Source organism: Arvicola amphibius, chromosome 9 (genome assembly GCF_903992535.2).
Source record: "Arvicola amphibius chromosome 9, mArvAmp1.2, whole genome shotgun sequence".
In the NCBI taxonomy this organism is placed as follows: domain Eukaryota; kingdom Metazoa; phylum Chordata; class Mammalia; order Rodentia; family Cricetidae; genus Arvicola; species Arvicola amphibius.
Genome location: NC_052055.2, coordinates 35,401,985 through 35,428,767, shown reverse-complemented (window position 1 = coordinate 35,428,767; position 26,783 = coordinate 35,401,985). Strand labels below are relative to the sequence as shown.

Sequence of the window (26,783 nt, the reverse complement as noted above, 5' to 3'; positions counted from 1 at the left end):
GCAGTAGAGATACCAGGATCTCTGCACAGCCTAAGGTTATTCCACCAACTCATACCTGTGATCCCTGTGCCAAGTTCTTAGTGACTCCCATGGCTGCTGTGTCTGCTTGATACTGCTGCTGCTTTTTGGGTACAATACTTCTCTTTCATTTGACTTTCATGCTAGCAGATGACTGATTCAGACCCTGTCTTCTCAGTTTGCTGTCAGCTTCTTGACTGGGAGGCCTTTTATTTGTTGTCTTCTTTTTGGCTGAGTTCATCCTTTTTGTCTTTCATTTGGGAGGGAACTTGGTGGGGTAGCGTCAGTCTTCTGACATTTGTTGGGAACTCACTTTCTACCCTGGTATGTGGTCAGTTTCAGAAATGCTCCACGAGCTGCTGAAAGAAGCAGTGTCTTGCTCCCTAAGAACAGCATTCTGTACACCCCCAGATGGGTCCCGGGTAGCTGGGTCACAGCCTTCTGCCATCACAGTTGTAAATCCCGTCTCTCTTTTGAAGTCTGGCTCTTTACTCTCTGTTCTGTGAGGCTATGGGCTAATTCTGGAGTCCCCTTGACTGTGTAAGGAGGGATTCTGCCAGCACCAGTGAGCTATCCAGCTGCTTTCTGCTCATGGCTGTCTGAATTCCTTGTCCTTTTATGAAGTCACACATTATTTAACGAGGGGCATATGTTCCCAAAGATGTATGTCATTAGGCTGTTTTGCCGTGCAAATATCATAAGGTGAACTTCTATGACAGTAGCTATAGTAGTAAAAGGCTATTACAGTTCCGCCATTGCTGTGCTGTGTACATCTGTATCTGCATCTTTAAAAACATTGCTGAATCTGGACGTGGTAGAACGCCGCTTTAATTCCAGCACTTGGATGCAGAGGCAGGTGGAGCTCTGTAAGTTTAAGGGCATCCTGGGCTACATACTAAATTCTGGGCCATCAGGGCTACATAGTGAGATCCTGTCTCCAAGTACCTTGCCTGTGACCTTATTCTTAGCTAGGCCATCAGTCCATTTGCATTTATTGTAATTTTACTGTGTTTCACCATGTTTATGCCATCTTTGCATTCTGTCTAGAAATTTTAGAAATGAGTCATTTTTCTTCCTTTCTTGACCCATTTTGATTATTTTTCACCCAACTATGAATTAGAATTTATTCAACTTCCATAATGGGTACTTTAAAGTATAGAATTTATTTATCAAAACCTAGAATTCAACTGCATATGGTAACAAATGTCTATAATCCTGATACTCCAGAGATTAATGCAGGAGGATCAGGAATTCAAGGCCAGCCTGGACTACAGAATGAGATCTTGCTCCAACAAACAAACATCTAAAATTAATCTTCATTTTGGTCTTGCCCAAATGTCTCAGTCTTGAGCTCTCAGGTCCACCAGTATCCACCTCTGTCCCACCCTTGGTAGTCCTTGCTGCTGCCATAGTCACACCATTGTACACATGTTTTCCTGATTTTGAGGGCCAAGCCATGACATTGGTTTCTGTAGGTCCACGCGCAGAACAGCATTCTTCTCGCTCACCATATATACTCCTCCAGGCTGGGGTCTCCTTCACATCCATTCTTCTGTTTTCTTTCGTAAGGTTAGCACAGTGCAAGGTCAGTTACAAGCCAGGATCCTCAGAGGGCAGCCCAAGTGGTCCCCTCGCTCTTCCAGGATCCAGCTGGTTTCTTAGTCTTTGGCCTCTTGGGCTCCGAGCATTCCTAGCCACTCACAGGTTTCTGTCCAACAGCAAATGTTCTTTTAATCCAGTTTCCTCCTAGTTAGCACTGGTCTGTAGGCTCAGAGTAGAGCAGGCTCCATAACCAGGGCTGACAGCTCTTTGGCCTTTTCCAGTTCCTTCTTGTTGGTTGGTAGGGTTAGTTGTTGGTTGGTAGGGTTAGTTACTTGCTGTAGTTCAGCTTCTGGCTTATCTGAAGATATCACAGAAAAAAAGACTGACAGATGAGTTTCCTAAAAGAGTTTACTATGGGTTGTAAGGATATGTTTATCAATTTTCTAGAACTTTCATTCACTATTTTATAGTGACTTTCTCAGAGGTGACAGAAGGCAGCATCGCCTCAGCCTCCCTGGGCACCTGTTGTACAGAGGTACCTGTTGGGGTACAGCTGTCGGTACGTGGGTCTCCACTTTGTTTGCATCATTCATTTCATCTTTTCCTTTCCTACGTACTATAGGAGAGATGTTTCTTTCTAGTATTTTTCTCATGAGTAGATTATTTTCATGACAACCCTTCCCTCATACATTAGCTATGTCTTCTTCCCAGAATTGTCTTCAATCGATGCTTCCAAAGTCAGGCTATCCCTAGACTTGAGCCCAGCATGGATCTGGCCTAGAACTAGAGTTGTTTTATCCCTTTCCCTTAGGAGAACTAGGAATGAGCTTTCAGGTTGTGGTCAGTCACTCTTGACCAGCATCTTCTCCAGTAACAAGGACCTAGCAAGGCTTGGCTGAAGCTCTGTGGTTGATTGTGTGAAAGCCCAGAAATGATTTTCTTTCCAATTTTTGAGAAGTATCCTGGTTAACCTTGGTACTTGTTAGTATTGTTTATTACTGCCTCCCTCAGGGTCTTTTCTAAGCTGACTTATATGGATTTTTCTGTTTATAACAATTTGTACACTTTCATTAGGAGGTGTGTGTTTGCTGTGTAAGCGTAAGAACTGGTTAGGGAGACAGACCATGGGCAAGTTCAGAGTGGGGTAGAGTTGTAGTGTGTGGTCCTAGCCAAAGACAGGAGGACTGATAAGGTAACTACAAAGGCGGTGGCCCAAAGTCACTGTGGTGACAGCCAGGGCAGCATAGAACAATGGTTGGCCAGTTGGGGGGCTGTCAGTGGTGAGCAGCTCTTTCTTCAGCTGTTCTGCAAAGTGGGCCATAAGGATGCTCACCAGCACTTCCTGGGGGATGGCTCTTGCCCACAGCATTTCCAGGAACTACTCAGTTTCCCAGAGAACAGAAAAGATCATGTTGATCACTTTGGCTGTTTTCCTTCCCAGCCCACCCCAAGGTTCAGTGACTATCTCAGTGAATATTGCCACAGGGTTCCTAACTGGTCAGTTCCATGACTCCTTTTCTGACCTTACAATTATCATTGGATCCTGCGTTCCCTGTGCAGACATGGAGATGGTGAGAGGGTCTCTAAGTGTGGCATTAAAAGTGCCCTTAATACTCATCAACTCACTGTCCCTTCAGTGTCAGGCCAAGTGCTGACATACTCACCTAGGCATGGACACATGAGCACGTACTCATGTGCAGCCCACCAGTTCTGGAGACAGTGAAGAAGAGCTGGCTATGTGAGGGTAATTACTGGCACTAGGAACAGATTGCTGTTTCCGGGGCTCATTCTCCAAACAGACCCCATCAGGAACTGGCACAGAGCGTCCTCTGTTCCAGAACTCTGTGTAGGAAGTTGGAATTGAGAACCTTCTCGCCCACTCATGACCGGAACTTTCCCACAGTGAGGGGGTGGAAGAGGACCAGCCAGCTCTGGGAGGGATGGCAATCAGAGGCTCTGGTGCTGTCATGTGAGTGACGTCTGGACTACTCCCTAAGTGTCTCAAGCCTTAGAGGGTGCTATGGCCAAGCCTGCCCTTCGTCTGGGTAGTGGACATACTGGCTCTGAGTGCTATGTGCCCCTTATCTGCCAGCTGTCTTGACATCAGTACAGGCCATTAACTGTAGTTGCTCTCTGCTAATACGTCAAACGGAGACTGAAAAGACCTGCCTGCCTTCAACTGTGCCCTACATGGTAGTAAAAAGTATGATTAAAATGCCCAGGAAAGGGCAGTTACTATCAGGTGATGCAAGCTACATACCTGTGTATTGCCTCCACTATCCTATATACCAGGCATCCATAAAGAAGATTGACAGAACCAGGCATGATGGTGCATATCTATAATACTAGCACTGGAGAGGCTGAAGCTGGAGGATCAGGAGTTCAAAGTATATAGTGAATTTGAGGCCAGCTTGAACTACATGAGACATTGTCCAAAGAAAGAAAGAAAAACAGTAGTAGCTGTTTGGAAACAGGAAGCTGTAAGACAAAGCTACTTCCTTTTTTGGCTGCTTCTATATGTTCTGCAGGTCCTAAACATCAAGTCCATAATTAACCATGTAGGTACAGGAGCATAGGGACATAATATACCAGGATGTCCCAGAGACAACAGTGCCCACCTCTGGGACCCTTTGACTAAGTGCCTATTTCTTTAATCAGGAAACAAGGTGCTGGACTCTGGGTCCACTGCCCCCTGTGGCCTGTGTGAGTCATTCTGAGGCCCGACCCTTTATGGTATCTCCTCAGCCTAGTTCCACCTGGCAAGATGGGCCATCCTGACAGTAGAGAGAAATTGGCAGTGGTTGGTCTTTCAGCTGTGTTAATAGTGGAAACTGGACTTTCTCAGGGCTAGTTCATTAAGTAGCCAAGGCCTGATCACAGGAAGATGCCTCCCTGTTATTGCATTAATCAGTATTCTGATGTTTTTTTTTTTTTTTTTTTTTTTTTTTTTTGGTTTTTCGAGACAGGGTTTCTCTGTAGCTTTGGAGCCTATCCTGGAGCTAGCTCTTGTAGACCAGGCTGGTCTCGAACTCACAGAGATCCGCCTGCCTCTGCCTCCCGAGTGCTGGGATTAAAGGCTTGCGCCACCGCCGCCCGGCTCAGTATTCTGATGGGAATCCATCAAAACACTTGGGCACTTCTGACAGGATGGCAGTACTTTTCTCCTACCTCGCAGCAGCTTGTGAAAGGGTAAAGAGCAAAGTCATGTCAGTGGCCTAATGCAGATGCTGGATACCTCCATCCCTCAGCTCCACAGAAGAATTCGGGGATCAGAAGCCATGGCCAACTGGGATGGATGAACCCAGACTATGATCACTCAGACAGGAAAGTGAGATATTCCCAAGAAAACAAATGTGAATGGAATGAGCATAGGTACCACTGGAACACTAATACAAATCTAAACATTCCACTCTGTTGAAAATAGAACTTAGAATCTACACAGAAGGCACAGCAGAATGTTAAACTACAGAAAAGAACAGACAGTCCTGGAAAAGCAGCCTGTGTGTGAGAGGAAGTTCCACCATCAGGAAAGCAAAGGTGCATAGTGGATTACAAAACTAGAGTTCATAGGACAGGAGTGGTGCACACCTTTCATCCCAGATCTCTGTGAGTTTGATGACAGCCTGATCTGCAAAGCGAGTTCCAGGACTGCCAAGGCTGTTAGACAGAGAGACCCTGTCTCGAAAAACCAAAAAAGCAAAATGAAACAAAACTAGAGTCACCTGCTCCCGTCTTCCTTCTTGTGTGTGTGTGTGTGTTCTGTTTTGTTTTACTTTGTTTTGTGTGAGTGTGGGTATGCATATGCCACAATGCACATTTGAAAGCCGGGGGCCATTTGTGGGAGTAGGTTCTCTCCTTCCACCAAGTCAGCGCCAGAAACTGAACTCTGAACTCAAGTTGTCAAGCTTGGCAGCAGATGCCTTTATCCACTGAGCTATCTCACTGGGCCTTATTTTTGTTTTTGTCTCGCCAGCTAACTCAGGCTGATCTGGAACTAAAGATCTTCCCACTCTTGCCCACTGAACACTGGAATTATTAATATGCATCACCATTCCTGGATCTTTTTTTGCTTTTTGTATTTTGAAGAGGATTTTTCTTTCTCTCTTTGCACTAAGTGGGGGCTTTGGCAAAGACCCAATCAGAACTGGAGTGAGGTGTTCAGCTACTAGCCTCATGGTTCTTGCTGTTCTCAGGCCCAGCAGTGGCCATCCACATGTCTGGCCTATAGTCAGAAATCCTTATACATGGCAACAGAGTGGCTCTACCTGCAGTCTTCATGCTTGGGTGAAGTCTGAGTCATTCCCCCCCCCCCACACACACACACAGGGTGAGAGAGAGAAACAGACAGGCCCTGAAGCTAGAGATGGTCATTTATACCTCTAGTCCCAGCACAGAAGACTGAAGCAGGAGGAATCTTATAAGATCAAGGCCAACCTGGACTAGATAGTGAGTTTTTGGCTAGCCTGGTCTGTAGAGTGAGATCCTTTCTTTTTTTTAAAAAAAGGGGGGGGGGAGCAAAAATAAGAAACAAGGTGGTCTTAGCTGACTGTATTGTTCCTGTGGTTTGCTAAGTGGTTGGATCTGAGGAGAGGAGTCACGAAGAACAGCTGCAGGAGGCTTTGAGAGCACCCTTGCTGCTTACTGGGTTGCTCTGTGCTCTATTGGGTTGCAGGCATAGGACTTGGAGAATGAGGCATTGTGTGCCCAGCACACAGTTGTGCTTTCAGAATGTGAACTGTGAACCAGTTCTTTGTGTGGGACTTGGAAAGCGCCTTACAGATGGCCTTGGGAGTGGACCTTAGGCCTTCTGGAAATGCTGGGTAACCAAAGACATATTCATTCTAATTCTTCCTTTAAACTCACTGAAATGAACAAAAAGAGTGAAAACCAGGAACAAGATCTCTTCTGCAGTAAATCTGAGAGCAGCCATAGACCAAAGAGGATGTCAGCCAGATGGGGAGGAAGGAGCTACACAGTCAGTTTAGCCTGCAAAGCCAGGCTCTTGTGGAGCAGGACTGGTTTTAGGGAATGCTGTTGGCGAGCGAGCATTTGCTCACAAGAATGGGGTCTGTGGTTCGTCTGGAGCCTTGAGAAGGTACACTGGAGCGTCTGGTCAGAAGCAGGGCTGTGCTGTCCATACTCACAGGATGAAGTTGGGAAGGAGAGGAAAAGAAAGTTGCTCATGCCATGCGGAGCTGGGCATGTTTTCTCTAGACCGCTGCTGCTGTTCTCACTCCCTTCCCTAAGTGGGCCAAGTGGGCAGTTACTAGCGGATACACTGGGCCCGCCCAGGCACATCAGTGTCTTAGACACCCAGCAGATGATTGGCTCACCTAAGGGAGTTTTCTGTGACCCATCTCCTTGCCTTAATTGCTCAGAAATCATCTGGAGGCGATGCTTGAGAGATAAGCTGCTTGGTGATTAAGAGCGCTGTTCTTCCAGAGGACCCAGTTGAGTCACGACTGTCCCAGGGAGTTTAGCCTCCTTTCCTGGCCTCCACGGGCACCAGGCGTATGTCCAGGTAGTGCACAGGCACACTTGTAAGGAAAACACCCATACACATTAATGAGAGAAAGAAACAAAACAAACATCCTGGAGGTTTCTTACCTGAACCATCAGGGAAAGAACTTCTTCACTGTCCTTAAGGTGATGCTGTGTGTTAGATTTGGAGTCTCGAGACTGCCAGTGACACATAGCCAAACCGAGACCATGACAAAACAAGAGCCTTGAGATGAGGGTCATGAGAACCTGGCTAGGGTCCCTTGCACCTTCATAATCTGGGTGAAGCTGTAGACACTGCTGGCCCAATGGCTTTTGTCATGAATGGCTACAGTGTAGGTTAATACCAGAAACTTCCAGGCAGAGCCTGTGAGAAGGTTCTGAAACAGCATCTAATTTGTGGTCACCCTTGGTCAGTCCTGCTCCTTCCTTATTTAAGAGGCCCCAGAGAGTGCCGGAAAGATGGCTCAGCAGTTAATTAAGAGCAGAGGTCATTCCTGAGTTTAATTCCCAGCAACCACGTGGTGGCTCACAACCGGCCATAATGAGATCTGGTGCCCTCTTCTGGCCTGTAGGCAGGCATACATTCAGGCAGAACACTGTATATATAATAAACAAATAAATCTTTTAAAAAATAAAGGAGGCCCCATAGAATTGGGGTATGGTTCGGTGATAGAGTAATTTATTCAGCATGTATAAGGCTCTGGATCCCATCTCCAAGACTGCAAATAATAATAATAATAATAAATAAAAGAGATAATTCAGAACTAAGGAGTACTCTTATGTAGACACTAAGGGAGGGAGAAGAATAAAGAAAAAGAACACAGCTAAAGAAAAATTTAGAGTTAACTCAGGAAACAAAGGAATTTTACATAGAACCTTCAATGTGTACTAAAACCTTTTCAAAACTCAAATATATAACAGGGAGAGAAAATGTTCAAACAATGTCAATAGACAAAGCAAGCTGGTGGAGCTGAGGAAAGTAGATAGTAAACTTTATAGCATGAGAGTCCGTCCATTAGTAGAAATGAGATAAATAGTAGTCCCCTGGAGAACCAGCTCTTGGAAAAGCTTGCTATGTGGAGAAAAATAAGAGCGTTTGGGAACAAAACTGGGTAGAAGGGCTAGGACAGTAAAGAAACTAGTTGATAGCCAGTGGTTCCTGTCCAGATGTAGAAAAGAAATAGTTTCTACTAAAGTAAGGGAAAATGAAAGCAAGAGCTAGCTGTCTTATTGCTGTTCTGTTTTTTTTTTTTGTTTGTTTGTTTTTTTGTTTTTTGAGACAGGGTTTCTCTGCAGCTTTTTTAGAGCCTGTCCTGGAACTAGCTCTTGTAGATCAGGCTGGCCTCGAACTCACAGAGATCCGCCTGCCTCTGCCTCCCGAGTGCTGGGATTAAAGGCGTGCGCCATCACCGCCCGGCTGCTGTTCTGTTGTTGTGAAGAGACGCCAGGGTCAAGGCAACCTATAAAAGGAAGCTTTTAATTTTGGGACTTGCTTATAGTTTCAGAGGATTAATCCATCATGGAGGGAAGCAAACAGGCATGCCATCAGAACAGTAGCTAAGAGCAACAGGCAGAGAGACAGTGGGCCTGGTGTGACCTTTGGAAACTTCAGAGCTCATCCCCAGAGCCACACTTCCTTCAACAAGGTCACACCTTCTAATCCTTCCCAGTCCACCAACTGGGTACTAAGCATGCAAATATATGAGCCTATGAGGACCATTCTCATTCAGACCGCCACAGAAGGTATAAGTTTGTGTTTGAAAAGAGCAGGACTGAGATGATCATGTGTTTTTTCTTCTTTGTTCATATCTGTCAGTGTTGAACCATCCTGCATCTCTGGGATGAAGCCTACTTGGTCATGGTGCAAAATCTTTCTGATGTGTTCTTGGATTCAGTTTGCCAGTATTTTATTGAGTATTTTTGCATCAATGTTCATGAGTGAAATTGGTCTGTAATTCTCTTTGTTGAGTCTTTGTGTGGTTTGGGTATCAGACTGTGACCTCATATAAAGAATTTGACAATGCTTCTTCTGTTTCTATTTTGTAGAATAATTTGAAGAGTATTGGTATCAGCTCTTCTTTGAAAGTCTGGTAGTATTCTGCACTAAAACCGTCTAGTTGTTTTAATGACTGCTTCTGTTTTCTTAGGGGTTATCAGTCTATTTAAATTGTTTATCTGATCTTGATTTAACTTTGGTAAGTGGTACCTATCAAGAAATTTATCCATTTCTTTTAGATTTTTCCAATTTTGTGGAATACAAGTTTTTGAAATATGACCTAATGATTCTCTGTATTTCCTTAGAGTCTGTTGTTATGTTCCCCTTTTAATTTCTGATTTTGTTGATTTGGATTTTTTTTTATCTATTTTGGTGATTTTTTTGGAAAAACTAATTCTTTCATTGTTTGTGTTGTTTTCTTTGCTCCTATTGTATCATTTTCAGTCCCCAGTCTAATTATTTCCTTCTGTCTTCTCCTGTTAGTTGTAGCTGCTTCTTTTTGTTCTAGAGCTTTCAGGTGTGCTTTTAAGTCACTAGTATAAGATCTCTTAAATTCTTCATGAAGGCACTTTGTACTATGAACTTTTCTCTTAGCACTGCTTTCATTGTGTTTCTTAAGTTTGGGTATGTTGTGTCTAAGATAACCTGTGGTGGTGGGTCTCTCATTTTATTCTGTGGTTTTCTGAGATTGAATTTAGGTCATCAGGCTTGGAGACATTGGAGGCAAGTGCTTTTTTTCTCCCTCCCACCCCACTGAGCTATCTCATACAGCCTTAGACTGTGAATTCTGAGACTGAGAAACTAAAAGCTATGGTTACAGAAGAGAATATAATGATTTAAAATGATGCTATGAAATCAATAAATTGGCATTTGAAAGGAATGGAATAAAAGGTCTCTGTCCTCAGTTTTCAAAGGCAAGTGTTCGTAGATAGATGTCTAAAGGGAATAGAGTGAAAGGCTAAGTTTTGATCACTTTAACTTTGAGAAAAATGACTTAGTATGATCCTGTTAATTCTGAATTTGCCTGTTAGATAGGAAATAACAATTATGGTTATAAGTATGGTCATGTGTGAGCCCCGGACCCTAATGATAATATATTTTCCATGGGAATGTGTGTCAGCTGCTATGTGTGCACATTGGGACTGGATAGTCAGGCACAGCAATGGCAGAAGGGGGTATTACAATTAACTTAAGAGACATGGGAGATGCCAGCAAGTGGAGAAGGCTGTATTGATCTGCGTGGCAGCAGATTAGCGTTGGAGACATCAGTGTGAGTGCCTTTGTAGAATAATGTAGATACAGATCACTTTGTATAGAAACATTTTTAGGAGTGTATATATGCCCAGGCCAGCATAAATTTTATGGTTTCCTGGGGAGATCCAAAAAGACCTATTCCCAACCAATTTCTTCTCTTCTTTTTTTAAAATGTTTTTATCTTTTTAAAGGTTTATTTTAGTGTGTATATTGTGTGTGTGTTCACAGAAGTCAAAAGAGGATATTGGATCCCTTGGAGCTGAAGTTACAGACATTTATGAGCTGTCGAACATAGGTGCTGAGAGCTGATTTCAGGTCCTCTGGAAATGTAGCAAATGTTTTGTTGTTGTTGTTGGTGGTGGTGGTGGTGTTTGTTTTTCAGACGGTTTCTCTGTAGCTTTGGAGCCCCAAATGGTTTACCTTACTGAGTTTAGCATAAAGGCCAGTTGGGCCAGAGGGAGTGATGATTAGAATTTCAGAGTCTGACAAAAAGAGGGAACAATAGCTCCACTATTACCATAGACCTATGTCTGCTATATTCTGCTTATTTTGTTGCTGTGATAATTAATCTTGATTGTCAACTTGATAAGATATAAAATCAACATGGAAACAAATCTCAGGTGTGTCTAAGAGGGATTGTATAGACAAGGGTAATTGCATTGGGAAGACATATCTAAGACTCCATGGAATGGGGTCTTAGACTGAATAAGAAAACTAAAGAAAGCAAACTGAAGACCAGCTTTCATTTCTCTTAGCTTCCTCACTGGATACAATGTGACCAATCATCTTCCTTCACTGCCATGGTATATGCCCCTAGCACTGAACTGTGGACCAAATTAAGCGAATCCTTCCTTAAGTTGTTTTTTGTAAGATAAGTTGTCACAGCAAATAGATACCTGGTACCGTTGCCATGGCCTTGGCTGGTCATTGCAGTACTGCTTCCCAGTGACTGGAAGAGACCATGTCATTGCAGCACACACTCCTTGCTCTGCTGTCTGAAGAGAAGGGTTAGAAGGGACAGACCTTATGAACACTGGAGTACCATTTTTTTTTAATGTGTATGGGTGATTTGCCTACATGTATGTCTGTGCACTATCCTAGTTCCTGTGGAAGGTAGGAAAGAGTGTTAGATGCCCTAGAACTGTCATTACAGATGGTTGTGAGCTGCCATATGGGTGCTGAGAATTTAACCCAGGTTGTATCATAATCAGGTTGCTGAATGCCAGTACAAAGAGATGTTTTAAAAACAGACAGGGAGGCTAAAGAGATGGCTTAACAGTTAAGAGTACTTGTTGCTCTTCCAAAGACCTGGGTTCAAGTGCCATTACCCCATGACAATTCACAACTACTGTAATTCTAGTTCCAGGGAATCCAGCATCCTCTTCTGGTGATGGCACATGGTAACAGACAAAAACACACATACACGTAAAACAATTAAATAAAAGTTTAAAATAAATAAAATAGAAGCAAGCAGGAGCAGGGGGAATCTTGATGCCCAAAAGAACAAAATAGGCGTGAGCATCCTTTTTTCTTCCAGAGGCCATGCCTTTAACTCCAACACTTGGGAAGCAGAAGCAGACAGATCTTTCTAGTGCAGTCTGGGCTATATAGACAGAGCCTGTCTCAAAAGAAAGAAAGGGGGGGGGAGAGGGAGAGGGAGAGAGAAAGGGAGAGAGGAAGGAAGACTAAAAATCATCAAAAGAAATGAAATAAAATGGTATTAATGCAAGAAAAAAGTTTAAATAAATAAAATTAGACCATTTCTAGCCAGATAGATGAAAGAAAACCTGTAATTTTCAATAGTAGAGCTGATATTGATATGATTTACATCACACAGTGTGTGAGTCATAAATAGCAGAGACTGTGTAGCAACTTGATGCCTTAAATGCTGGTATCTTTTAGGAAGTACATAAATCGATAAGTAGATAAGTTCTTGAAAGACATGAACTATTAGAGCTTACTTGAAAGGGATTTTTAAAATGTGCTTAGGGAAGCTGGGTGGTGGTGGCTCACACCTTTAATCCCAACACTCAGGAGGCAGAGGCAGGTGGATCTTTGTGAGTTCAAGATCAGTCTGGTCTACAAGAGCTAGTTCCAGGACAAGCTCCAAAGCTACAGAGAAACCCTGTCTCAGAAAAAAAAAATGTGCTTAGGGAGGGCTGCCAATATGGCCCAGTGGGTAAAGCACTTGCCACTAAACTAATGACCTGAGTTTGGTCCCCAGAACTCATGTGAAGAGAGAGAGAGCCAACTCCTGCAAAGTGTTCTCTGACCTTCACATACCTGTCGTGGTTCATGTGGCTTACATATGAATATCAATAAAACAATTTAAACCACTTTGTTCTTATTCTGTATAGTCTGGGGAATTATCTACAATAGTCATATTTTTGGTTTTAAGTGAATATATTAAGTACATAGCAAACCGACATAAAAGAATAATAACATGATATAGACAACAAAACATCAGCCAGGCACTGGTGGCGCACACCTTTACCAGCACTCAGGAGACAGAGGCAGGCAGATCTCTGTGAGTTTGAGGTCAGTCTGGTCTACAAGATCTAGTTCCAGGACAGGCTCCAAAGCTACAGAGAAATCCTGAATAGAAAAAAAAAAAAAAGATAACAAAACATCCCATCAGATGTTTAAAACATCCCATTAGAAATGGATGGGGGAAGTCCCATTGAAACTGTCAACTGCAGTCTCTACCCGCTAACTTGTGAGGCTTCTAAGTGAAAGAACAAATGGCAGCAGAAAGATGACATCATTAAATCAGGTGCTCACAGGATCCTGCAGACACTGACTGGGGAAGTCAAGACAACCAGCTGGAGTCCCCAATAGAGCTTTCTCTTTATGAATGAGCTCTGCATGACTGAACTTTCCCACTGGGTGGGTGTTTATCGTGAGATAAACAATGGTAACATGAGTTGGATAGGATTTACTTTTAGCTCTTGTTTTTTGTTGTTGCCCTTAAACTCTTTTTTATTTTTATTTTTTTTGCTAGTTATGATTTTGATTTTTTTCTTTTTAAGACTGGGCATCATGTAGCCCAGGCTGGCCCCAAGCTTGCTATGTAGTCAAGTATAACCTTAAACTCCTGATCTTCCTGCCTCCATCTCCCTAGTGCTGGGATGACAGGCTTTGTCCCCATTCCAGATTGCGGGATGCTTCAGGGTGACCCAGGTGTGGGGATGAGAAATGCTGGTTGCCCTTGAACTCTTGGAGATCTGTGTGCTTCTGCCTCACAGGTGCAGAGTGCAAATGCATATGCTACCATGCCTAGCTTTAGTGTTTTTAAGGATACAGTGTTTTTACTCCTTAGCTGTTTTGTAATTTTCTTCCTGTCCCGGACTTACGAGGGGTCAGCCCATCCTAACTAGGTGGCCTTAGAGTATACTTTGAGACAAAATGCTTTGTGTGAGATGAGTGGGGGACAACCCCACTAACAGAGCCATCTTATCAGTGAGCTCAAATAACACATGACAGTTTGCCAATATAATGTACATTATAATGCTGTATTAAATAAGTTCAATCTGTAACTGAAAGCCTTCCCACAAAGAAAACATACCCAGGTGCCTTCAGTGCACATTCTACTGAGGAAAGATGATAGCACTTTTGTACATATTCTTCAAGAAAACTGGCAAGAGGTAATTCCTCCCAGTTTGTTATGCCAGTATCATGCCTACACAATCGTCTTTTATGTGACGGTATCCAGGGAGATGTGAACAAATGTCTACAGAGACAAGTCTGAACCTAGGCAACTTGTGTCTGTTTCTTTCAGGTGGCTTAACTGGTCTGAGGACCATTCTCACTGGTCCTTACTGTTTATATACACTTGCTGAGGGAGGGGCCTAGTGTATCTGGTCAGTTTCAGGGACTTGCTGAAGCCTCTGAGTTGTATACTCTCTGAGCTTAAGGAACTTCCCTGAGAGATGGAATGGTTCACCTCCCTTTAGAACATCCTGTGTCTTAACCAGCTTTCCTCCAAGATGGAGGATTATCTAGGAGAAAGTTCTTACAAAACAAGCCAAACAGAAATTACAAGAAGAAATTATACATGGTCCATTGACCTGCATATACATAGATGTGAAATTCTTAACAAAAATTTAGGCAAATGAATTCAAGAATATATAAAATTAAAGAACATACATCATAACTACTTTAGGTTTATACAAAGAATGATATATTTAGTGTAATACTGGAGGGATAGCTCAGTGGTTAAGAGCACTTGTGCAATGTGAGAACCAGAGTTCAGGTCCCATTCAGCACCCACATAGCAAGCCAGGCATCTCCTACCACACACACCCTCTGTAACCCCAGCTTAGAAGTGCATAAAGACAAGAGCATAGCGGGGGCTTGCTGCCTTCCCATCTAGCAGAGAAAATGTGAGCTCCACATTCAAACATGGAGCCTGTCTCAGGAATAGGTGAATAGGAATAGGATAATGAAGACACCAAATGCTCTTTTCTGACCTTTACACTCACTTAGATGTGCATAAATTGCTGGGATCAATTGTTATCCAGAAATAATCATATCAATAAACAAAAATATTTTACAAAATTCACTATTGTTTCCTGATTCAAAAAGTACCAATATACAAGGGAATGGCTTCAACCTAGTAAGTACATGGGACTGATAAGGAACCAACAGCTGACTTAGAAAAGAAAAGGAAAGGAAAGGAAAGAAAAGAAAGGATCTTTCTTTGTAGCCTAGGTTTACCTGGAGCTCCTAATCATCTTCCTTCTTCTGCCTCCAAGGTGTTGAGATTATACAGAACACCATGTATGTGTGTACATGCCTCAGTGGGGTCAATGGAAGTGTGAAGTGTTAGTACTTGGTTTTCATGTGTTTGAAAAGGTCTGTCTGTTGTTCACTGCATATGCCAGGCCAGTTGGCCCTTGAGTCTCTCAAGATTCTCCTGTCTTTGTCTCTCTTCTCATCCTAGGAGCACTGGGATTTTCATTCAATAACCCATGGCTTCTGGGACAACATTATTCATTCATGCAGGGTGTCTCCATTCAAACTCCCTTTTTAAAAATTATATATTTTGCCGGGCGGTGGTGGCGCACGCCTTTAATCCCAGTACTCGGGAGGCAGAGGCAGGCGGATCTCTGTGAGTTCGAGACCAGCCTGGTCTACAAGAGCTAGTTCCAGGACAGGCTCCAAAGCCACAGAGAAACCCTGTCTCGAAAAACCAAAAAAAAAAAAAATAAATAAATAAATAAAAAATTATATATTTTAAATTAGCTTACAAAGCCGGGCGGTGGTGGCGCACGCCTTTAATCCCAGCACTCGGGAGGCAGAGGCAGGCGGATCTCTGTGAGTTCGAGACTAGCCTGGTCTACAAGAGCTAGCTCCAGGACAGGCTCTAAAGCTGCAGAGAAACCCTGTCTCGAAAAACCAAAAAATAAAAATTTTAAAAAAATTAGCTTACAAGGTAGTAGATTACCATAAGGCCTTTTCATACATCCTTGGTTTTGGTTAGCCTTCCCCCTGAACCCTCTCCTATTCCCTAGTCCCTTGCTTATATTCATGCTTAGGCCTTTCTGTCTCCTGTATTTCTCCCACCCACTCTGATATCATGTGTGTTTTATGTCCCTCACCCCAGGTTTCTTCTCCCCATCTCATGGGGTCTTTCTGGCTTCTTGACCTCTACAGACACTCCAAATTAAACACACAAATGCAAAATTCAAAGCTGGGATTTTTATATGAGGAGAACATATGCATATGCCTTTCTGAGCCAGGGCTACCTAACCCAGTATATTTTTATTCTCCCCTTTCTTCTACAAACTTCATATTTTCTTATTTCTTTACAGCTGAGTAAATGGCATTGTATTCCACAGTGTACCACATTTTCATGATCCAGTCATTGGTTATCCAGCAAGCATTTAGGCTGGTTCCATTTTCTAGATTGTGATTAGAGCCACAGTGACCTTGAACTTGCTGGTAGTAGGATAAAGAGCCCTTTGGGTCGATGCCCACGTATGATGTAACTGGGTTGTATGTTAGTTCTACTTTTAGCTTTCTGAGAAACCTCCACAATGTTCAAAGTGGCTACAGCGATTCAAATTCTCACCAACTGTGGGTGAGCATCCCTTTTTACCAACCTCTCACCAGCATTTCTTGTCTGTTGTTTTCTTATGACAGTCATTCTAAGATCAGATAGAATCTCAAAATATCATTAATTTGCATTTCCCTGATGGATAAGGATATTAAACACCTGTAACTAGCTGTTTACTAACAACTTGTATTTCTGGGGCTGTAGAGATGGCTTAGCTGTTAAGAGAATTTGCTCATTTTCAGAAGGCTTGAGTTTAGTTTCCAACACCCATGTCAGGTGGCGTACAACTATCTGTAATTCCTTCTCCAGGAGATACAACACCTCTGCCCTCCACAGGTACCACAGGTACACATATACATACTCACATGCATATGCACATGCACACACACATAAAATTTAATAAAAATAAAAAAAACAATTTGCATTTCTTCTATTTAGAAAGTTCTTACCTATTCACATCTTGATGTGTTTTCCTACTTTTTTCTCTAGCAGTTTCAGAGTTTCAGGTGTTATGTTGATATCTTTAATTCATTTAGAGTTGATTTTTGTGCAAAGTAAAAGAAAGACTTGGTATTCTTCTACGTGTGTCTCGTTTTCCCAGCACTATTTGTTGAAGATTTTCTTTTCTCCTATCTGTGCTCGGATAGCCTCATGTAAAATTGATGGCTGTAGTTGCATGGCCTTGTGTATGTGTCCTTAATTTTATTCCATCCATCACTGTAGGTGTCTGGTTTATCTTCATTACAGCTTGAAATCAGGTGTGGTGCTCTCCAGCAGTGTGCTTTTGCTTAGGACTGCTCTGGCTATCTGAGTTCTTGGACTTGGTGGAAAGTACGAAGACAAAGCCCCAGTGATACTCTGTCACGTGGCTGTAGGCTTTGGTGTGCTGGGGCGTATGTAGAGAAAGGAGGAAGCATCTTCCTACAACTCTGTGAGCTTCCCCAGCCAGCACTATAGAAGCAGTGCCTTGACTGGAGACAGCATGCTATGCCTGGTCCTGTCCTGGCACTATCTGGTCCAGAACCTGTTGGTTCTGATTCTAATAGCAGCAACTGTTTCTGAACTTTGGAAGGAAACCTTAGTGTGTGCATGTGTTCATGCTCACTGTAGGAGAATTGGTGTGCACTTGGAGTATCCCTTCGTGTCTGTTGGCACAGGGCTGCTAGCATTGTCACAGTGGCCTCTGTGATTAGTTGTAGCCTCCATTCTAAGGAAGCCTTGGCTTAGGTAGATGCATGTGCTCTCCTTGAGACAATACTGTTGTGCCACCTTCTGGAGTGAGTGACCCCTTCAGACCTAGCAGTACAACCTAAGTGCTCTTCTGTGGCCTTGCAGCACTTAGCAGTTCTTACCTTTCCTGTTTAGTGAGTTTGCTGGGTGCTTATATCATATTATGCCTTTAATGAGCACTTCTCTCAAGAATGAAACTGAGCCATTTCCATAATTGCTGTCTACTTTCGGCTGTGTTATCTATGCTCCACTATCTCTTTATCTGTAGGACTTTTGTATATGTTTAGTGTGCCTGTTTTCAGATGAGATATGCCATAGTACGCATGTTCTTTGTAGCAAATGCTTCTCATTTTGAACTAGCCTTTTCCCTTCTCCTCCCCCCCTCCATACCCTGTCTTGTAGCCCTGGCTAGCCTGAAACTCACTTTGTAGACCAGGGTGTCCTCTTACTCACAGAGATCTGCTTGTCTCTGTCTCCTGAGTGCTAGGATTAAGGCATGGGCCACCATGTCTAGTCTACTCTTGGTTTCTTGATAAGTAGATATTCTCAGTTCCAACTTTATTATAGTCCAGTTCACCATTTTTCCCTTTGTGTGCTGGTTTTGTGACTGTCTTGGAGATTAGCCCCACTGTAAAACTAAGTTATCTCTGGTTTTTCCTAAAAGTTCATTATTTTTTTTCAGCATTCACATTTACAGCATGCTTTATATCTTGAACATAGGGTCAAGGGTCCCTTTCCAAGTGTCTCTAGTAAGCTCAGTATGTCTATGAGAGAGCCTGTTCACTGTCATGGGAAATCTACGTGTGTCTCACATGCCCAAGGCTCCATTCTGCATGGGGCATAGCCTGTGTTTTGTGTATATTTTACTCAACTTCATCTCCACAATGTCCCCTTATTGGTAGCATCCAGAGCTTGAGGTCCAGATGTCATACACAAGCGAGGCCTGGGTAGTCCAATGCATCCTCTAGCTTTGCAGTTCTTCAGGTTCAGGTGTGCCTACCCTGGCCCAAGTGTAATCTCAGCAATGGGAGTTAACCAGCAGGTCCTCCCTCTATTATAAGAGAAGCTAACTGGGTACTAAGAGCACTTCCCTGGGAGGTTTGAAGCTTGGGGATTGCTTTCCATTTGAGCCAGCTGCCTTCTGTAAGTCCATGTTTGTGGTGTGGGCCATCACCTGATACCCGAATTTTCCATCAGTGCTTAGCCACTTCTTTTCTTCCTAGTGTGGCCTCTTCCTGTCTGATACTGGAAGAGGCAACCTGATGGTCCTCTGACAACTATTCACCTCAACACTAAGGAAGCAGATGGCAATGTCACAGACACAGGATTATGAATGCAGAACCTACCATGTCGATGAGCAGGAGCCCAGGATTCCAGGATCAAGCACCAGGTAAGGAGGCAGTGTCCACTCCTGATGAATTGTCCAGTTCCTGGGAAAGTGGGAAGGAACAGCCCTTCACACAAAAGGTAGTGTGACTCCAGGGCTCTTGGTATACCCCTCGTAGTTCTCTGACTCACGTCTATGGGGCTGCCTGCTTTCACGCGCCTTCTTTCAGGGCCTCACCCATGCTTGCTCTTACTTCTTTCTGTCTCTATAGTCCACTGTTCTCAGCACAGCCCCTCACTGCAGCATACCTGCACACTTGGTAGAGGCTGGGGCATGCCTCCTCAGAAACTTTGATGGACATATGAACTGGGCCAGATTTTGCTGCCACTCTGGGCATCAGTCCATATGAACACTAGTAGTCAGACCTCATTTATTTTATATTTTTCTAATTTTTTTTTTCTTGAGACAGGGTTTCTCTGTGTAACAGTCCTGGCTGTACTGGAGCTCACTTTGTAGACCAGGTTGGCCTCAAACTCACAGAGATCTGCCTGCCTCTGCCTCCTGAGTGCTGGGATTAAAGGTGCGCACCACCACCACCTAGCTTAATTTTTAGCTTTTTATCTGGAAGTAATTCCACATTTATAGGAGAGAGGGAGAGGGAGGGAAGGAGGGAGGGAGGGAGGGAGGGAGAGAGAGAGAGAGAGAGAGAGAGAGAGAGAGAGAGAGAGAGAGAGAGAGAGAGAGAGATTAGTTCCAAGAATATAGTTCTGGACAGGCCACATGTGTTCTGCTTTAGGCTTTTCAGGTGAGTCACATAACCAGGACACATGACAGATCAGATCTGATGTTGACCCAAGGCTTTGATTACCTCTGCCACCTTGAACCATAGTGCCAATTTCCTATTGTATTTATAGCCCTTTCAACATCTGTATAGTACAGAATTCCTCAGCCAATTGTACCTGCTGCCTTCTGACTCTCCTTAACGTTTATAACCTAGGTGTTTTCCACCGCCTTTCTATGGCTTTTGTTCCCTTAACCAAAATAAAAGTAACTTTGGACTCATCTGGTTAAAGTACTTACCTAACATACACAGAACTCTAAATTGAATCACTAGTACTACATAGAATGGACATAGTGGTGCAGGCCTGTAATCCAGTACTTGGGAAGTGGAAACAGGAGGATCAGAAAGTCAAGGTCATCTTCAAATGGAAAGTTTGAGGCCAGACTGGGATACATAAGACTGTCTCTAAAAACAAACAAAAAACAAAAAAAAACAGTGGATGGGAAATGGCTTAGCAGTTAAGTGTACTGGCTGCTCTTCCATAGTCAATTCCTAGCACCCACATGACTGTTCACAACCATCTATAACTCCAGTTCCAGAGGATACAAAGCTGTCTTCTGGGCTCTGCAGGCACTGCACACACATGGTGCACAGGCATATTTAAACAAAATATCCATAGACATAAAAACAAAATTAATAAACAACAACAAATTGTTGGCTAATGTGTATACCCACCATAATCTACCAGCCCTTTACAGGGTTCAGTCAAGCATCTGCTGAGAAGGTTGGGTCTTTGTGCAGGTTAGGTTAGGCCTCTGACAGTAGACCGGTATGACCGCCTATATGTGTCACAGTTGATTTTGAGACTTTCTTTTAGTTTTTACTTAGTTTTCCCAAACCAGGATTTGTTGTTTTCGTTTGTGCTGTGAGTTAAATGCAGGGCCTCACGGATGCCAAACAAGTTAGTCATCCCCAGTCCCACAGATTACATCGATCTGGAGTCTATTCTTGAATATGGTGTGAAGTGTTAATTTGACTTTTGAACTCTACATCTGACCCCAGTTTTTTTTCTTTTCTTTTTAAAAGATTATTTATTGCATACAGTGTTCTGCCTGCATGTATCCCTGCCTGCCAGAAGAGGGCACAAAATCTTATTACAGATGGTTGTAAGCTACCGTATGGTTGCTGGGAATTGAACTCAGAACCTCGGGAAGTGCAGCCAGTGCTCTTAACTTCTGAGCCATCTCTCCAGCCCCCCCCCCCCTTTTTTTTTCTGAGACAGGGTTTCTTTGTATAATCCTGGCTGTCCTGGAATTCACTCTGTAGACCAGGCTGACCTTCGGTTGAAGGAGACCTGCCTGCCTCTGCCTCTGGAGTGCTGGAATTATGATGTGTGTCATTAAGGTCAGCTGTGACCCAGTTTCTTGGTACCTTATTAAAAATTGCCTTCACCCCATGTGATCCTGTCCTGAGAGTTTTACTGCACTGGGGATGCTTTAGATAACCCATGTGCTTCCATTGACTTCTTTATTTGGTTTTTGGGATGGTTTTTTGAAACAGACTTTCTTTGTGTAACCCTGGTTGGCCTTGAACTCACAGACGTCTACCTACCTGTACCTCCTGAGAGCTGGAACTAATGGTGTATACCACCATTTGACACGTGCCAACTACACTTCATGATGGTGGTTGTTCTGCTGCTTCCAGCCCTCCCCGGTTCTCACTGTTTACTCTTGCTCACATGACATAGTCTAGGTAGGCAGAGTTTGTTCCACAGCAGTGTCTCAAGTGTCCCTATTGCACATAGTGTACAGAGGGCCCTGCCGGTAAGCAGTGCCACTGAGAACCCTAGACCTGGGCTATGCAGTGTGGATATGCTCATACACCACAAAGGTTCCTGGTGGCTACGTTGTCTGTGTGTGCAGCTTGCCTGTGGCACCAGATGTTCTTTGTTGTGCTCATTATTGGTCCCTTCTCACCTGACACCCTGCTCTAGTCGGAGTCCTCGCCCTAGTCAGGTGGTCCACTGCCCATGGATTTCATGTCTGTCTTCATATTCCTGATGAAACAGAGCTTCCTGCTACTCAGTCTGCTCTATTGCAATGTCTTCTCCTGCTAAGTAGGCTGCTTTGGCGTTTCTGGTGTGCAGGCTCCTGCTCACTGTGGAGAACAGTGCCTGATGGAGACACCGTAGAGCTTGCCTCGTCCGGGCGTGTGCTCCCGTGCAGGTTGTCTTAGTTTGGGGGAGTTTCCTTGTTGGCAAATGTTTTAGATATTATGTCACTTTCCCTGGAGTTTTGTGTACTGGTGAAGAAGCCCTCTCCTGCTTCATGACTCTTCTTTGAAGGTTTTGAGGCTTTTTACATTCCTAATCAATCTATGTGGATCTACATTTTTTTTTTTTTTTTTTTTTTTTTTTACCAACATCCAGCAATCCTGGCTAGAGTCTTGCCTTATTAATCTGAAGTCTTCCATCTCTCCAGTCTGTAGATATGTCAGGGACAGCAAAGGCCCCCTGTCCATTAATCCACCTGCCCCAATCCCAGCCTAAATGTACCTTATGAAAAGGTGTTCTGTTGGGATTTTAGCTGGAAGTAGACTGAAATGCAGTTCTTTTTCTTGTTGTTCTTAATGGTTTGGTTTTGTTTTCTTTTTTGGTTTCTCCGTGTAGCCCTGGCTATCCTGGAATTCACTTTGTAGGCCAGACTAGCTCAAATTCAGAGATCTGCCTGCCTCTGCCTCTGCCTCTGAAGTGCTGGGATTAAAGGTGTATACCCCCAGCTGAAATGCAGTTCTTTAGGGAGCCCTACCAGAAAGTAAGGTTAACTTGAGCCTCTCAGTCACTTCAGCCTTATGGAAATAATGCTGTCTCCTAACTGCCTATCTTGTTGGGTTTGGGTCTTTCAGATACTTGTTTGTTATGGGTTTTTGTTATGTTTTGTTTTTTGAGACATTTTCACTCCATAGCTCAGGCTGCCCTTGAATGTGCAGTTCTCCTGCCTGAGGAGTGCTGGGAGCGCAGGCCTGTTCCACCACACTCAGCTTGGCGCTAGAGTAAGGACTGTTGGCCTGGCACATGCTACATGCACTTTGCTGTTGAACTAAATTCCATCTTTATTGCCCACACTTTTTTCTTTTTTTCTTTTTGGTTTTTCTAGACAGGGTTTCTCTATGTAACAGCCCTGGCTGTTTTGGAACCTGCTTTCTAGACCAGGCTGGCTTGGAACTCACGGAGATTCGCCTGCTTCTGTCTCCCAAATGCTGTGATTAAAGGCATGCACCACCACACCCAGCTAGGAAATATGCTTTCTTTTTTTGTTTTGTTTTTCAAGACAGGGTTTCTCTGGGTAGCCCTGGCTGTCTTGGACTGTCTCTGTGGACCAGGCTGGTCTCAGCCTCAGAAATCCACCCACCTCCTCCTGCCTCCTGAGTGCTGGGATTAAAGGCGTGTGCCATCACCACGCAACTTTATTGCCCATACTTTAATTATCTTTTTATTATGAATTATGAGTTCTTTTTATGTTCTGAATTTAAATTTCTTATCAGATATATATGTTTTGCAAATGTATTCTTCCATTCTGTGGTTTTGTTTTCACTTTGTTAGTTGAATTGTTTTTGGCACAGAACTTTTTCCTTTGATGAAATTCAATTTATCTGTTGCTTCTTGCAGCTCATACTTCGATGTGATGTTTAAGAATATACTGTTGACTCAAGATCATAAAAATTTACCCCTATTTTTTGTTCTAAACATTTTGTAATTTCAGCTCTTACAGCAAGGTCTTTTTATCTGCCTATAGAATTAATGTTTATGTCTGACCTCAAGTAGAAACCAGCCTCAGTTCTAGACCAGCCTGGTATACAAGAGCTAGTTCCAGGACAGGCTCCAAAAGTACTGAGAAACCCTGTCTCGAAAAACAAAAAAAAAAGAAAGAAAAAAGAAACCAGCCTCATTCTTCTGCATGTGGGTATCTGTCACAGCAAAGTCACTGAAAAAAAAAAACCTCTCCTTTTCCCTTGTGATGTCTGTTACACCCTCAGTGCCCTTTCACCTTGTATACTTTACCTTCTGTATATTTGCCTCTTGTTGTAAGAGGTTGCTTGTTTGTTTCCCGGCCGCTCGGCAGCTAAGACCCGAAATAATCACACAGAAACTGTATTATTTGAAACACTGCTTGGCCTATTAGCTGTAGCTTCTTATTGGCTAATTCTTTTTTTTTTTTCATTGATTTTTATTGAGCTCTATGTTTTTCTCTGTTCCTCTCCCTGCCTCTCCCCTGCCCTTCAACTTTCTCCCAAGGTCCCCATGCTCCCAGTTTACTCAGGAGATCTTGCCTTTTTCTACTTCCCATGTAGATTATTAGATCTCTCTTAGGGTCCTCATTGTTGTCTAGGTTCTCTGGGATTGTGATTTGTGGGCTGGTTTGCTTTATGTTTAAAAACCATTTATGAGTGCGTATATGTGATAATTGTCTTTCTGTGTCTGGGTTACCTCATTCAAAATGTTTTCTAGCTCTACCCATTTGCCTACAAAATTCAAGATGTCATTTTTTTTTCTGCTCAGACCTGAAATAATCACACAGAAACTATATTATTTAAAACACTGCTTGGCCCACTAGCTCTAGCTTCTTATTGGCTAACACTTATATCTTAATTTAACCCATTTCTAGTAATCTGTGTATCGCCACATGGCTGTGGCTTACCAGGTAAATGTCTCCGGCGGGGCTACATGGTTTCTCCTGACTCTACCTCCTTTCTCCCATCATTCAGTTTAGTTTTCCCCACCTACGTAAGTTCTGCCCTATCAACAGGCCAAGGCAGTTTCTTTATTAACCAATGGTATTCACAGCATACAGAAGGGACTCCCACATCAGCCTTTCTTGTTCCTTCGGGAGATATTTGTTTGGACAAATCATTGCTACGAGCCTCTCTAGGGCAAGAACATAAAGAACACTGCACCCACAGAGCCAGAACTCCCATCCCAATACCTGGGGCTGCTGAGAGGGGGCCTGTTCTCCGCTATGCCATTAGGACCTTTGGTGTTCATTGCCCTTATTCCAACTTATGATTGCCATCTTTATCATTCCTTCTTAGATAGCAGATGGCTTATTTTTCCATGGCAGTCAGTTTTAAACATTATCACCAAAGAAACATTGCCCACTATATCTCCAATTGAGTTAGTAAGAGGCTGCTAAACATTGGTGCTCCCTGTTGCCTATGGGGTTGAGTCCTTGCTGACTGTGAAGCACTGTCAGCAGTGCTCAGACAGCTAACAGGTTTTCCTTACCTACTTAACTTGCTACAGAATGTCTGTTACGCCTGACTTCAACCCTGTGAACAGGCTGTTTTCCTTTGTTCATGGTGCCCCCTCCCAACTTACCCGTAAAGCCTACACAGATCTGTGGCCCCTTGCTGGGTCCCTCCCTTTCCTCAGGGTCCACATAGTTCATGGGGTTTCCCAGACTGGGCTCTCCTTTTTTCTGAAACCACTAACTGTGGACATCTTTAGATTCCACCCACGCCTGGCTTTGAATGTCAGTTCCTGGGCTCTCCACCCTCATCTACCTTTTATTCTCTGAGTATCTTGATTGAATGTTGCCCCCCAGGAGATGCAAGGAATGTTCCTAAAGGGCTGGGTTTCTGCCCACATGCACAGGAGTGCACTGCAAAGGGAATAAAACCCCATTATTTGTTGAGGGAGGATTATTGAATTGCATTCATTTGAAAGGGCTTTTTAAACAAAACCAAGACTTAACAATTGTTTCTTTTAGGGATTAAGAGATTGTTCTGTGCTTAATAACTTTCTTTTATTATCCAAGAAGATTCTTTGGAGAGTACCCTAGCTTTGATAAAATCTAGTGTAGGTTAAGAAGGTTGGTGGGGAGAGGTCCCTGAGAGGAAAGAGGCACCCTGAGGCCTTTCAGAGCATCACTGTGGAAAGACTGCTGACACTGTGGGCACAGTGCCCCTGCTGCTTGTCCCCAGCCATTGTTAGTGTGTGTACCAAGTTCCGTCCCTGGATCTGTGTGGCCCTGATTCTCATAACCACTCAGACCAAAAATCTTGCTTCCCCTTCCCCGCCCCTCTTACCTGTCAGTTTCTCTACTTTAACAATTTCTTCATCTATCTAGAAATTACAGCCCTGTTTCCTATTTGAAGCTTTAAAGGGACAGCTGTGGTCTGTCTCTGGCCAGCCCAGGGGTTAGCATTGCTAGAGTCCTACAGCCCCTTCATCTGGCTGTAGGCAGTTTTCACCTAAAAATTTGCCAAACACTGCTCCTCCTCCCACTCCACATGCACAACCTAGCAGCAGTTTGTGAGTCGTTCCTGTCCACTGAGATCCCAGCTAGAGGCTGCTCATTGATGCTCAGGACTCCCGATCCTGGGAGTGAGGCCCACCCTCCTGGGTGGTAGTCAAGTTAGTTGGTGTGTATATTGTGTGAGGCATGCTTAGGCATGCCCTGCCACCAGGGTCTCTGGCCTTACCATCAGTTTTTATGTCAAGAGCCCTACAGGGAGCAGCTACTCTCTTTCATGTCTAGCCCTGTTCGTTTGTTTGTTTTTTCCTGAGAGAATTTCTCTGTATAACAGTCCTGGCTGTCCTGGAACTTGCTCTGTAGACCAAACTGGCTCAAACTCATAGAGATATTCACCTGCCTCTGCCTCCCGAGTGCTGGGCTTAAAGGCATGCACACCATCGCCCAGCTTTCTCTCATATCTAGCCCCTTTTATGGCAGCTGTGATGACCTCTGCTTTTTCCCAGGACCCTTCCACTGTGTGCTGTATGCCCTGACTGGGTTCACAACTTCTTACTGTCAGCTCTTGAGCATCAGGAGCTGGTAATGATTCCCATGTCCTGTTGTCTCAGCTACCATCTCCTACAGCAGAACAGTGGTAACAGGACTTTTGCCACACCAGGATTCCAGGACTGTTTGATGGTTGCCACCTCTTTGGCATGTGTGGCACCTTTCATGATTTGAGTTTGCATTTTCCTGAGTTCCATTTCCTGGCCACGACAAGTACTTTTTACCTGGAGACTTCAGTGCTTGGAATTTGTGGTGATTTGTAATTTTCTAGAAAG

At 43.6% G+C, this 26,783-nt stretch overlaps 1 protein-coding gene across 5 annotated transcripts in view; it reads left to right on the top strand.

The window, feature by feature from the left end:
• Arhgap39 (Rho GTPase activating protein 39) overlaps positions 1-26,783 on the top strand; it is a 101,386-nt gene that overhangs the window by 32,715 nt on the left and 41,888 nt on the right. For all 5 annotated transcript variants that reach the window (XR_006020874.1, XR_005286821.1, XM_038342090.2 and 2 more), the window contains exon 2: positions 18,824-18,990. Coding sequence is in view for 3 of the 5 variants with exons in the window: in XM_038342090.2 (XP_038198018.1) it covers positions 18,905-18,990 (86 nt within the window). In the remaining 2 variants the exon portion in view is untranslated. The remainder of the gene's footprint in view (positions 1-18,823; positions 18,991-26,783) is intronic.